This window comes from Struthio camelus, chromosome 3 (genome assembly GCF_040807025.1).
Source record: "Struthio camelus isolate bStrCam1 chromosome 3, bStrCam1.hap1, whole genome shotgun sequence".
In the NCBI taxonomy this organism is placed as follows: domain Eukaryota; kingdom Metazoa; phylum Chordata; class Aves; order Struthioniformes; family Struthionidae; genus Struthio; species Struthio camelus.
Window position 1 is genome coordinate 88281860 of NC_090944.1, and position 13138 is coordinate 88294997.

General features: G+C 37.7%; 1 protein-coding gene across 7 annotated transcripts in view; it reads right to left on the reverse strand.

Moving 5' to 3' along the window:
* Positions 1-577: 577 nt before the first annotated feature.
* LOC104147946 (uncharacterized) overlaps positions 578-13138 on the reverse strand; it is a 69506-nt gene continuing 56945 nt past the window's right edge. For 3 of the 7 annotated variants that reach the window (XM_068938939.1, XM_068938936.1, XM_009680891.2), the window contains 6 exons: positions 10232-10297; positions 7459-7565; positions 6183-6243; positions 3511-3689; positions 2610-2709; positions 578-1205 (listed from right to left, as the gene is read on the reverse strand). In XM_068938939.1, the coding sequence (XP_068795040.1) occupies positions 1143-1205; positions 2610-2709; positions 3511-3689; positions 6183-6243; positions 7459-7565; positions 10232-10297 (576 nt within the window). In that variant the 3' untranslated portion in view covers positions 578-1142. Of the gene's footprint in view, positions 1206-2609; positions 2734-3510; positions 3690-6182; positions 6244-7458; positions 7566-10231; positions 10298-13138 lie in introns of all 7 variants that reach the window. The other 4 variants (XM_068938934.1, XM_068938935.1, XM_068938933.1 and 1 more) reach the window with 2 other exon arrangements.

Sequence of the window (13138 nt, forward strand, 5' to 3'; positions counted from 1 at the left end):
GATGGAGAGTTAGCCACTTTGGTCATAGGGACCTGAGAGGGCGGTCACGTACCTCACTAAACTTGCCCTGCAATTCCCAGCTGTGATGGGAAGACAGAATTTTCTGATGGTCCATTTCATGTTCTAAGAGAAAGGGAACCAGCTTCTATGTATATACAGCTTTGGAGGGTTTTATGTATATTAAACTTTTTGGGTTACATATTTCCCTTTCTCATAAATTAGTATTAACTTGTTTGGTTTTGTTGAAACTCCTAGCTCTTAGTGACCTTATCTACTTCTAGACAGCTATTGCGATGCATCTGTGAGGTTTTTTTTCTTCTCCATTAAGCTTACTTGATTCTTTTAAACATTCTTGTCTCTCCCCTCTGCAGTCCTGTTCTCTCTCATACTGTTAAGTGCCTTGTCTCTACTACATAAGTCTGTGATCTGTTTATTTCTCTAAACAGTTACTGAGTATAAGATTGCCCACTCATATGAGAGGTACAGAGTCCTTCACTAAATTACACTGAGAACATTTTCTCCAAAACACCAAGAATATGAGGAACTTCTGAATTCAAGTACATTTAATATACTGTTTCCTCAGAGCCTTCCTTTATTGTTTCATATTCTGTTTTGTTATACATATTGGTACACGGAAGACCTTACATTGGAAAACATTTGCCTCCACGTTAGTTGAAGCACAAAATTAACAAAAAGCTCTGGTATTGTGATTTTCTGTAGTGTAAGTGCAATAGCTCAGACTGAGAAATTCTGATTACAGCATATCAATATAATCTTCCAGTTACAGTAGTAACAACCATCCTGAAAAATTATGTTGCAAATTTGCTGCAGAAGAAGAAGATAGCAAAAGTGCAGAGAAGGACAATTTTCAGAGAAAAAGATCTATTTATTGCGTTTTGAAATGTTAATGTTAGTTTTACATTCAAATACAAGCCTGATTAGTAAGTAGTAAAATTCTTTTCTTCATATGGGGCCAGGGTGATCATTAATACACTGACTTTCCTGTGTGTGTGTGTGTGTGTGTGTGTGTGTGTGTATATATATATATATATATATAGTCTATAACTGCTGCAACTTTTTGAGAAATTAAAGAAAGGCAATTTCTACTGTAAGCTTCTACATTTCAGTTGTTCTATTCCACTTTAGGGAATTTCTTCTTCTTCATCTGCATAATTAGTCCAATAAGTAATGACTGATTTAGCTTCCTAAAATTAAAAAACAAACAGAAGTTCAGCATTGTATTGAAGAATTAATATAATCAGTCTTGAGCAAGAGACTTATCATCATTTTAGTTCTAATAGCTTGTTATAAAATAATTTAGTACTTTGTTACAAATACTGTTAGAAATTAAAGTTTGGGTCAATTGAAAACTTCTGATAAGGGTTTGATGGGATTTTTATTTACTTATTTAAGCAGGAAAGAAGGTATAATATTTGCAGAAGAAAGCATTTTCATAGAACATATTTAATTTGACCTAATCCAAGGTCAATTTTTGTCTTTAATCAAGACAAAAAATCCAATTGTAAGTCAAATCTGAGTCCTATCGTTTCAGTAGGTTGAACTGGTCTAAGTATTGGGAGCCAAGTCCAACACCTGCCCATCTATGAGACACATTCCACACCAGGATGGTGGCTTATTCCCACTGGTGCTGCCTCGGCTGGGCTGCACGTCCCATATTTACGTGAGATACCGGATGTGGGAGTCTGACACAGGTAGTCTGTGCTTCTGATTTCATGCGAATTAAGGTCCCATGAGTCAGAAGGACATACTAAGAATATAGGTTAACAGTGAATTGACCCAGAGCATTTTGTGTCATTCCAACAAACTGAAATAACACATTTTGAGCCAGGAACATCAGTGTTTTAGTTGCGGGATTTGTTTGTTTGTTTAATCAAAAAGCAGCTTTGCTATTGCCAGACAGAGTCAAAGTTCAAAATTCGTTCATTCTTATTTTTTATCAGATCTGATTCTGATGTCCTAAATAATACTACAGAATTGTATTATCTTAAGGGAATTTTAACCCAAAAATAATTGAGATAAACTATTAAAATCTGTGTTAAAGAGGAAAACATTCTCTATTCTCTTGCTGCAGTGGCTGATACTGGTTTTTAGGGTAAAAGCTAGAGTCTGTGTCTGTATATCTACAGTCATGTAGCTCTGTAGAAGTAAATTAGAGGAGCCCTCTTTTAAGTACTGTTTCCTCTATGATTAAAATTTTAGGCAAGGTAGTAGAAAATAGGTATTTACCTTTAAAGGAAGTAAGACATAACAGTTGTTAGAAGTAAAGGAGTCATCAGCCTCTCTAAGTATCCATGTACTTCTAAGGTTATTAAACTATTTTATAACTAGGTCCCTGAGAAACTATACTTCAAGTTTCTAATACCATCTTTTAGGGATCTAGTACTAATAGCGATACATGCTTGCCTACACACAGAAAATAGGGTTGGAGACTCTGTGTTGTCACTGTGTTGAGATTTGAGAGCAAAGTCAAACCCAAATCTCTCTTCAGCAGTTCAGAAATTGGACAAAGCCTTCAGTCTTGGTACCTGATGTCCCCAGGTTTTATGGAACTGAATATGAGGACGTAGAATAAATGAGGACCAACATACCAGCACTGGATGTTTCAGAGCCACATCTTCAAGGGTTAGAGGCACAGTGGTCATTTCATGTAGGGCTAAATCACTGACACTCGATTTCCAATCCTCTGGACTGCAAGATACATCAAACGCTTCTCTGAAAGCTTACTATAATTAATTTAATGGCCCGATTTTCATGTCCACAGCATAGTGGTATGTTTACAAAATAATTATATTAGGTACCAATCTTCTGTTATAATAAACTTATTTTTTACTTTTAATTTACTTAAAACGTCTCTTCTTAGGCAGTATAATTTCACACCATCTACCCCCACAACTGAAGATGAATCATTAGTAAAGCGTTAACTCCAGAACAGCAAAACAAATTTATCTATAAACAAGCTGTGAAAATTTTATTTGTATGCATTTCTGCATTCAGAGAAACTCAAAATCAGTTTCTTTTAACAGTACCAAAGTTGGCACAAATGGCACACATCCCTGGAAGGTAAATATGTGCCTTGTTCCGTTTGAAGAAATCTGGCTTCAAAATAACAGTTATGGACTTTTTAAAACATGCATCCTGGTTTGCACAGCAGGTTTTTCTTAACTTCAGAAGCAAACACCAGGATGTGATGTTCTGAATATTCACTTTCAGTATATTTGAAAGCTCACACCTACTTGTATTTGAATGTGTGATTACTTTAAGAACTGCATTGTTCTGAATCACAGTTACAAAAGGAAAAAGGGGTTGCAGACCTTACTGTTAATATAAAACAAGTTTCTGCTTTCAGTCTGCATGAGAGAATACAGGCATTTTACTCACAGGAGCTATTATTATTCCTGTAGAAATAACCATTACATAGGACTTCCTTCAAGAATGGGGGTGGTCTAGGAAATATACTGATTCAAATCTATGTAGAGAAAATGTACTCACATTTCAATGGCTCCGTTATCTTCATTTCTCATTTCTTTGAAAAGCGTGCGTGCTTTAGAGGATCTCTTGCAATGCTGTTCCTGCTGTTTCCTTCCTGCCAAGCCTGGAAATACATTTCCCTCCGTCTCTCTCTTAGTGGCACATGGTGATTTATGTTCACTTGGAAATAAGTAAATCATCTTGAGATAGGAGAAACACAAAATCACTGTAAGTAATCTAAAGCAGCTCTGCGCATTTGCAGGAGAATACTACAAACAGCTAAAGGGATCACATACGGTAACAATCAACAGCATATTCAGAACTGAACGCATCGTTACCTCAAGCTTTAGATAATACCCAGTAGTTACTAAAACTATTGCCTGTCTTTGAGCCTGGACATTAATTTTAGATTGAATTTTGGAATATAGAAGAGTGAACGTTTCTGGCAGTTACTACAGGGAGATTCATGGCTAACTCGATTACAAGTTAGCCATCTAAGGTTCCTCATTAGTCAAAGAGGGTGAATAGATTCAGAGGAGCCTGCCTTGCACGCCTGCCTCTAGTCAGGATAAACCGTCCACTGACACTGCCCGTCTTTCCCCGCTGACTGCAGAACATTAGGTGACTAACCTTAAAAATAGGTAAGATAACTCCTGCCAAAAATAACTGTTTTATGTGGGTTTGCTTTGAGAGAGTGACAGTCAGACTGAATACCTACACACACTACCTCTTAAGTACAGAACATGAAAAATAATCAGAGAAATCATCCAAGAGAAGCCTGTGAAAGAACAGCATTGAAAGGTTTTGCTTCTTTAAGAGCCATACTTCCCTGCATTTATTAAGAATGTCCCAGCATCTGGCAGATCCATTCAAGGGTTATGCTGGTTTTGATATTTTTCAGTAAAATACCAAACAAAGGAGGAAAATATTTATTTATTGCTTATTTCTTTTTATTTTCTTTTATTGCTTGAAATATGGCTCTTGTTTTGCTTAAGTATGTTATTCATATATCAAAAAAATCAAATGTTCATTTTGAACAAAATGGGTCTTACTCTCAGATTTTCCCTTCATCTTTCAGATACAGTATTTGTATTAAGTCTCTAGCATTACCTTTTATGGTATGTTATAACCATGAGGCTTTCTCCAGGTCTTACTACAGTTAACATTATTTTTGCTTTCAGTATAAAGTCATAAAGTACTGGAGTCTTAGATAAACAGAACTTTTGTTCTGTAATAGCTACAAAAACATAACTGCAGTGTCATAAACGGGCTTTTTAAATTCTCGTTTTAATGCTTTGTGACGTACTATTCCAACAGATTATTTTGCTATTGCATTTTGCCAGAATCTGAAGGAATCTAGAGATGAGAAATATTTTATATACAATTTATCTATTTTTTCAATTCACTGATAGATCATCAGTTGGCAAATAGTATTTTATTTTTGTCCAACGCTAGGTTTAGACAGATCTCAGAAGGTACAGATCACAAACAAAGGACTTAAGTTGATCATACATACATGAAAAGTGTAAGCACAGTATGGTATGGTGAAATAGAAAAACTTCTTAACAGTTTGAGAAGACAGTGCAGCTAGCACTTTCAGGAATTTCTGTTAAAAGAACACTTTTCTCTAGAAATTCCACTTCCTTATAAATAAAAGCTCTCACAGCATATGGGTTGTGTTCAGTTTTAATAATTAAAATTTGCAGGTGAAAAACAAGATATGGAGGTATTTTCACAAAAAATGTTTATGAATTCATGACAGCATATCTTAACTGCATTTATTCTGTTAGGAACCAAGCCTCACTTTTAGTTTATTATTTTTCAAAGGCACACAGTACCCACACCTTGGTTTTTGCTACCTAAGATCCCGATATGATTTGCTTGAAAGGTTTTTAAGTGGATAGTAGATATCAGTGGATGTCATAACCCAGCTTTAAAGCCTGCGAGATCTAGACAAATTAGTCAGATTTTTTTGTTCTGATTAATACCAAGAATACAACATTTCTAACATGCAGGCTGACAGAAACGTGAAATTTACATCCAACAACTATTTAAAATGTATAATTCGATGTTTGTGGACAGTTTTTTTTCATTTAATTTCTATCTACACAATGGAGACACAAACGATACCATTTAACAGTGGTATCACCAAGCCACCTGAACTGGCTGTAGTTACAATGTGGACAGGACCCGATTCCATTCTCTCTGCAAATACATGTGTAATGGGGAGAGGTTGAAAACGGAAGATGTAGACTTCTGCCCATCCAATGTTCTTGGCAGATTTACCACTAACTACCAGAAGTGGAATTTCACAAGGAACCTTTAAAATAAAGCTTTTGGTTAACTTCAGCAGTCAGGAGGAAAAGAAGCTAAAAGTACGAGAGGGCATCCAGACTACCGTCCTTGTCTGCCTACAAACTGTTCACCAGATTTCTGCTGTTTCAGCCCATCATATCAGTTACATCAAACCGCGCAGTGGTTTAAAGGCAGAAGTTCTGTCTCTGCCTCCTATATCGACCACCGATCTGTCCATCTGCTGTGAGTTTTCATGATGAAGCAGTTAGTTTTAGTTTACAGACACACACATAACTTTTAGCAATACTCTAGAAAGATGCTTTAGTCCTTACTTTGCCTTGTAGACTCTATTAAAAAGCAGAGGCATAGAAGAAAGCTGTAGTCATTTGATTACTCACCAGATCATGGACACTGCACTCATTTTCAACATCTGCAAACTGGTTGTTTTGCTCTAGCCGTCTGTTCCAGGTGACACCAAATAAAGAAACACATTTGGAGGAAAGCAGTAAAGTTCATCAGTCTGAATACAGAACAGATATTATCATCACTGCCAAATCATTGCCCCTTGTGCCATATGGCATCCCTGTGACCTAACTGTGAAACTACCTTCAAAAACTGCATACATTGCTTGTAGTGTTTCTCCCTTGGTGTTATAAATAGCCTGCTGCTTAGCTAGAGGGCTGAGGGTCTTCTGTGATGAAAGCAAATGCTTCAATAGAGCTCAAGTAAGGAAACAGGTTTTCCTGGGCTGGAAAGCGTAGAGGGATCAGTGTCAATTTTAGATATCTTAGCTTCCTACCTAAGATGGAGCCTCACTGTAACTTTGTGCTTGAAGAAAACATAACCAAGTATGAAGGACCACCAAAACACTAAGCTTGTTCACCATCTTAAGGAGACAATATTACTGTCAGGAAAGCCATTTGTATTCCTAAGTGTTTCTCAAAGACTCAAACAAGATGTTTGCAAAGAGATCCATCAGCTTTGCTAAAACAAGAATTAGGTTCCATAAGGAGAGGACTGCCTTAACCAGAACAAATGGAGGTTGTCACCCCAGTACTGCAGGTTCTAGACTGATATGCATTACCTTTCTACTTTATTGCTTTAGTAGGTGCAAAAGTACTTTGAAATAGGAATATAGTGATCTGCAGTTAATGTAACTGGGATTTTATGTAAATGTAAATCTGGTCCTCTGTTTCTAAGGCCTTTGAGTCCAAGAGAAACTTATTCACTCATGCAACAAGGGGCTTGAAACAGAGCAAATTTATAACCTTGCTTTGCCAAAATTTGTTGTCATATATGGGGAAATAAATCTGAAGTTTAATCAGCTTTTCATATACATACTTGTTGATTTTTTTTTTCTTCTGAGCACATGGTTAACATGGGAACAATACAGTCATCTTAGTTTTAATGATCAGAGGTTTGTTACATTTTTTGCTCCATCATTTATGTACTCAGTGATTAACAGCTATGTATAAAACCTAGCCATCATTTTTGCAAATGGGGAAGCCAAAATAAATGCCTGTAAAACAAATGTCAGCACAATAGTCTTCCAAAAAAATGTCTTCAGCAGAAATCTGTTAAATGATGGAGCTATTTGTTATCTCAGATGAAACTCAGGAGACCTGAAAATGTCTTTGAATAGGTTAAAAAGAATATATGATGACAGTAACTGACCTCTTGGATGACGCCATATTAAGAAAGGCAAGATGATAGATATGATGCAAGTAAAAAAGACGCTTTTTATGTTCGAAATATTTCTTACTCCTCTTAGAAATTCTGTACTGTGGGTAAAAAACATATTGCATCATTGTAACACAATATAGAAACTGTCAGCTTACTTAGAGGAACTTTCATATTTAGATCAAACAGGAGAAAAACAGTTATCTTTACAATCCTGTATAACCCTTGATATTTAAGGACCTGAATTAGACTTACAGCAATATAAATCCAAAGTATAAATATTGAGGTTAAATGACTCTGGTTTGTATCATATCAGGATAGCTCCAATAACATTTAATGTTCTTTATAAACATATATTTTTATATTACATATATTAAAACATATAAAGTTTGGGATTTTATCTATTTAGCCTCAGTTCTGTGCATGGCTTCCCCTATTCTGCTGACTAGTCCAGTGAGCAAAGATGACTTGTAACTAACATTCTCTGCCTTTCATTTATTTCACTGTGTGACTGTGTCACCCTTACACATATAACATTCAGCTCATAATTTGCAATGAATGGATACACTGTCATTGTTAATGACTCTGGGTAGCAATTTTTAATTGTAACAGTCTTCAATTTTTGTATGTGTAGGCTTTGGCCAATTCACTAACTCTTAATTTTGCCTTTCTATATGAATTCAATTTCTTGCCTCCTGAAGGGAGCAACTCCAGTCAAAATCAAGAAGGTATGTTATTTCTAATGAGAGTTATTTGAACCTTAGAAGTCTTGAGTGACTTGGGGACCAACTCAGGTTGGCCCTAAGGCAGTAAGAATTACGCTTCAGTAATCAATCTCTTTGCAAGATCCATTGTTAATATGTGAACTGATATTGGTGACTCATTATGCAGCACCTTCCACATTCTGCTGTTTATTAGAGTGAGCCTAATGCAACTGGTGGGGTTGTAGAAATAAAACAAGAACAGAGCCTAACCCAGACAATGGGCTTAGTGGGCTGCTCAGACCAAAAAGCAACTGATTACAGCACGGTGTAGGCTGGCTTTTCTGTGCTGTATGTAGCCCTAGGCAAGAAGTTACACTGCATTGAACTCCTGCAACAGCAAATGAAATCAGATGCAATAGTATAGCCTTTGGAAATAACCTCTGAAACTAAAAGGCTGGTGTATCTGGAATAATGTTTAAGAAGAACAGACTTCACATACTTTTTCCCTGATCCTCCACTAAGCTTTGAACAAGTAGAACCTTGAACCTAATGTGGAGTCTTGGTGACTTCAGTGACTTGTTCACGCATAACTCCTTGCAGAGCCTGATAAAAATAAATCTCTGCTATGAAGAGCATCAGAGTAGGAAAGTGCAGCTTAATTTTCACCTGGAACTTCTGTCCTTGGGACTTTTAAAAGTTGTATTCTGTAAGTAACATTCTGTAGCACCCATAGATCTAAATACATACAGCACTAGTTCTCTGAGTAATTGTATGGACTGTGGTAGGGCTGCTCATGTACACTGTGTCTTTGGAAGACTGGTTTTGAAAGAGTAAACGCTCCCATAACTGCCTACTGGTAAATCTATCTCTTTACCTTTGAATCCAAATTATTATGTTTTTTAAAAGGGTCACCAAAATCTTCCCACACTTTGCTAAGTTATTTTGATTTTGCAGTAGCAGACCATATCCATTGTTACTAGGATCTCCTCTCCTTCTTCACAATTTTGTCCTTTTGTCCCATCTCAAAAGAAAAAACAAGGTGGAGGGATCGAGGCTCCTGGGAAACTGGGAGTTAATGTAACCCAGGCTTGTTGCCATGAATAGGAAATAGCTTAACCCTGCAGTCAATTTGCCTAATTGATTAGAAGCCTGATTGCAGCCCTGAGGGGCTAAATCCCCTGAAGGGACATGCAAGCACAGAGGCTGCAGGGCAGCTTAGCAGAAGGGGCATCTTTGGTGTTCCTGGAGCCCAGGCTGTGAACCACTTCTGGAACAGAGCTCGTGTCCATCTCCAGCATGCTGCCAAACACAAAAACAGCTTGGAGATTTGGGGAGAGGGGGTCAAGTAAGAGAATCTAACCACTACCTCCTACACCCAACTGCCAGGGAATGAGCAGTGCTGCGGGGCCCAGCTGGCACAGCAGGGAGCCTGCCTGGGAGGATGCTCAGCCCCCTGTAAGGAGGCTGCAATGCTCTCCAGCAGAAGAAATGTTGTTTTGCCCAGCCCAAACACTCCCCATCTCTACAGAGTAAACCGCAGAAAACAGTTCACTTTTTCAGTCCTTTCTTCTCTTCCATTTCTCAGCAATAAGAACCAGAAATGCCCTGAATGGCAGAAATCTTAAGGCTTGGCAAGCTCCCTCGAGAGTCAGAAACAACAGGAGTGGCTCTGTAGTTCCCTAATCAGCTTAGTAAAGTTGATTTGTGAAACCCAGTGGCAGGAAGCAGTTTATAGTACAGTAACTTAGCCCATTGTCTGCGCTTTTTCAGCTTGGCTTCATTACTATTACCATAATAAAGACCAGGAGGTTTTTTCTATTTCCCTTTTACCCCTTCGAGTCTCTACTTGCTCTTGACTTTTCTGAATTTCACTTTGATACTTTGACACCTTGGTTGTTCTCCCAGACAGATATAATTACTAGAGCTCAAATAAACCTTGTTTGCTGGCGCTAGTGTGTTGTTGGGTTTCTTGTTTTTTTTTTCTTAAAGGGAATGAAGAAAAACTATGGGCAACAGAGGGATAAATCTTCCATGAAGATTTACTGAGAACTGAGAGAACTCACCTCCTCCTGAGTTTGGAGCAACTCTTCGGGTCTTTTTTGCAATTCAGAGAGCCTAGAAAACTGCAGCTGTGGTGCATAATCCAACGTTCAGGTTTAGCATAAAAGAGAAACATCAAAAAGTGAGCCCAACAGGTTAAATATGGATCGCAGCCTGCCTCTTACGTTTCAATGTGCAATGCTCCACTGTGGTCCAATGACACCTTGCAATTCTTGCCTTGAGAAAGAATTGGGCAAGTTTAAATTTAAGAGGGAAGAAATACCTCTGTGAAGGCTCATTCAAAGCATCACACTGCAAAACGAGTCTGCTACAGCACTCGTTCCAAGCTGACGTGAAGTAACGAAGGAACAAATCTATTTTTTCATACCTCCACCATTTGCCAGAATGCCGCCACAGTTTTCTAATCAAATACAACCTGCCCCTTTTAACTTGTGGGACTTAGTGATCCAAGTTATTAGGGCTGCAAGGCAGCAAAAAAAATAGTAAACGCATCTCTGAAGTCCCTTATGAAAAGGGAGATCCCTGGTCCAGACATCACAGAACTCTATCCTACTCTCCTGAGAGCAGAAAGTGAATCGCAAATTTAGTTATGGTTCTCCTGAGAGTAGCTTAAGGAGATTCTCCTTTATGTCAGTACAAGAAAAGGCAGTCAGCTGCCGAGAGCAACACACTCATTACCCAATCTCTAATCCACAGTGAAAAGACAAACCATGGAGGCAGGGGCTTGTACTCTGGTGACATTCATAAACCGCTCGAATCTAAGATGCATGGGAAAAGTGAGCCTGGCCTCAACAGAATAATTGTTTCTCTTATCTCCAGTTCAATGTCTAGTTCAGTCACTATCACATTATTAGGAAGTGGGGCTGTAATTCCACAGGAAGACAGATCTTGTTGGCTTTTATCCTATTATTACTTGCCAATTCCATCTTTTTTCTAGGCCCCAAGTCCCTGTACATTCATACACTTCACCAGCATGGCTCCTGCTTTAGTATTCTAAGGGCCGCTATTAGAATGACTAAACATAGCATTAGTCCTTTCAACAACATATATTACTTTATATTCCCCTCAAATTAATCTTAGAGGCCATAATATATCTGGCAATGACCTGGATGACAGAACAGTGGATGCATTTATTAAATCACATAGATGATACCAAGTGGGGAGAGATGGAAACCGGGCTTAGAATTCGCAGAATGATCGTGACAAACTGGCAGTGTGCTCTGAGGAAGTGGCAGGCTCCCCAGCACAGACAAATGCAAGACAGTGCACGTAAGCAAGAATAATCCACTGCACGAAGATAGGATGCAAAACAGCTGGCTAGAGAGCAAGCTCTAAAGAAACGATGAGGGGCTACAGAGGACTACTAACCCAAATGCTGCAACAGGAACTATAAACCTAAGCCTAGTCTGGAAATCATAAAATGTAATCGGTCCATTATATGCTGCATTATAGCTTTTTTTTTTGGGGGAGGGGGTACTGTGTCCAGCTGTGGGGGAGGCATATCAAGAGGGATACAGAAAAATTGAAGAGAACAATGAACAGAGGTCTAGAAAGTGCAGTTATTCAAAAATGGTGTTTTAGCCTAAGAAGAAAAGACTGAAGGGATTATGGAACCCTTCCAATACGGCAAACCTGTGATTATAGTTTATCTATTTATGAGTTATTCCATGGTGGAAAAATGCAAAAAGGAATGGGTTTAAATTGCAGGAAGAAAGTTAACGTTCCATCTTAAGGAAAACTTTTTAATATTAAGGAGAGGGGAGATCTAGACTAGTTTGACAAGGATAGCAGGTCTCAGAGAGGTCTGTGAGAAAAAGTTAGACAAGTATCTGTCAGGAATGGATAGGTGTATCTGAGGCTGCATTGGACAGGGGCATGGATTAGATTATCGTTTTGGGTTATTTCAATAAGACTAGAAATGTTGCAGTTAATATTATTTTCTAAGATCCTCATCCCTCCCCCAAAATGTGCAGGTTTTGCCAGTGCTTTCATAAAAATAAAACAGAAAATGTGTAAGCTAAGCTACCAATTCACCCATAATCTACCCTCCTCTACAAAAAGTTCTCATATGTTCATAATATTTTATTACAATATTATATCAGGAAATATTTTTTGCCTGATGCTTACTAAGTAAAGAGAGCAGCAACCCATAAACACCAGACACATTTCTAAGGCCATTAATCTATATAAATGACTTCTTAAAACACCATGAAGTCTATTTACACCACCTGATCTTAAAAAAAATAAAATCAACACTCCTATACTGAGAGACATATCACTTCTGGAGAACCGCTTGTCTGCATGCTCTCATGTATGCTTTTCTGTTAATGCATATGCCTAGAGACAGAAAAAACAAACACTAAGGAATGACAGGGCAGATATATTATTCTCTGTTAAAGGATTCTGAAGAAATAAAGTGAATATTATTAATAAACTAATTTACATAAATAATTTTCTTTACTTATGATGTACAAAATTATATATTTCAATTATAGTTTATAAATATGAGTTAAAGCATTCTGTTTAATTTTCTGTTTAAAAAACATCATCTGAAAAACAACAAAAGAAAAGACAGACTGGGAATTATTTTTTAAATTAATGTTATTCAAACCAGCTGTGTACAACACACACACTTTGGTACATCCTTTTGCCCTTTTTTGAAGTTTTTAAAACCCACTGGACCAGATTCAGCTGGTCTGAATGTTTCAGGACAAAGCTGAAACATTTCTATTGGCTTCAGTGGATTTATACCAACATCCAATGTGACTTTTTCTTCCCCCGCCCCCCCCCCCTTTTTTTTTTAAAGCAAAGGACAGCCTCAGGCCTACTGCAGTCACAAATCACAATGAAGCTTTTCATCATTGATACTGCACCCTTGGACTTTACTGGGAGATCGCTCTTGACCGCAC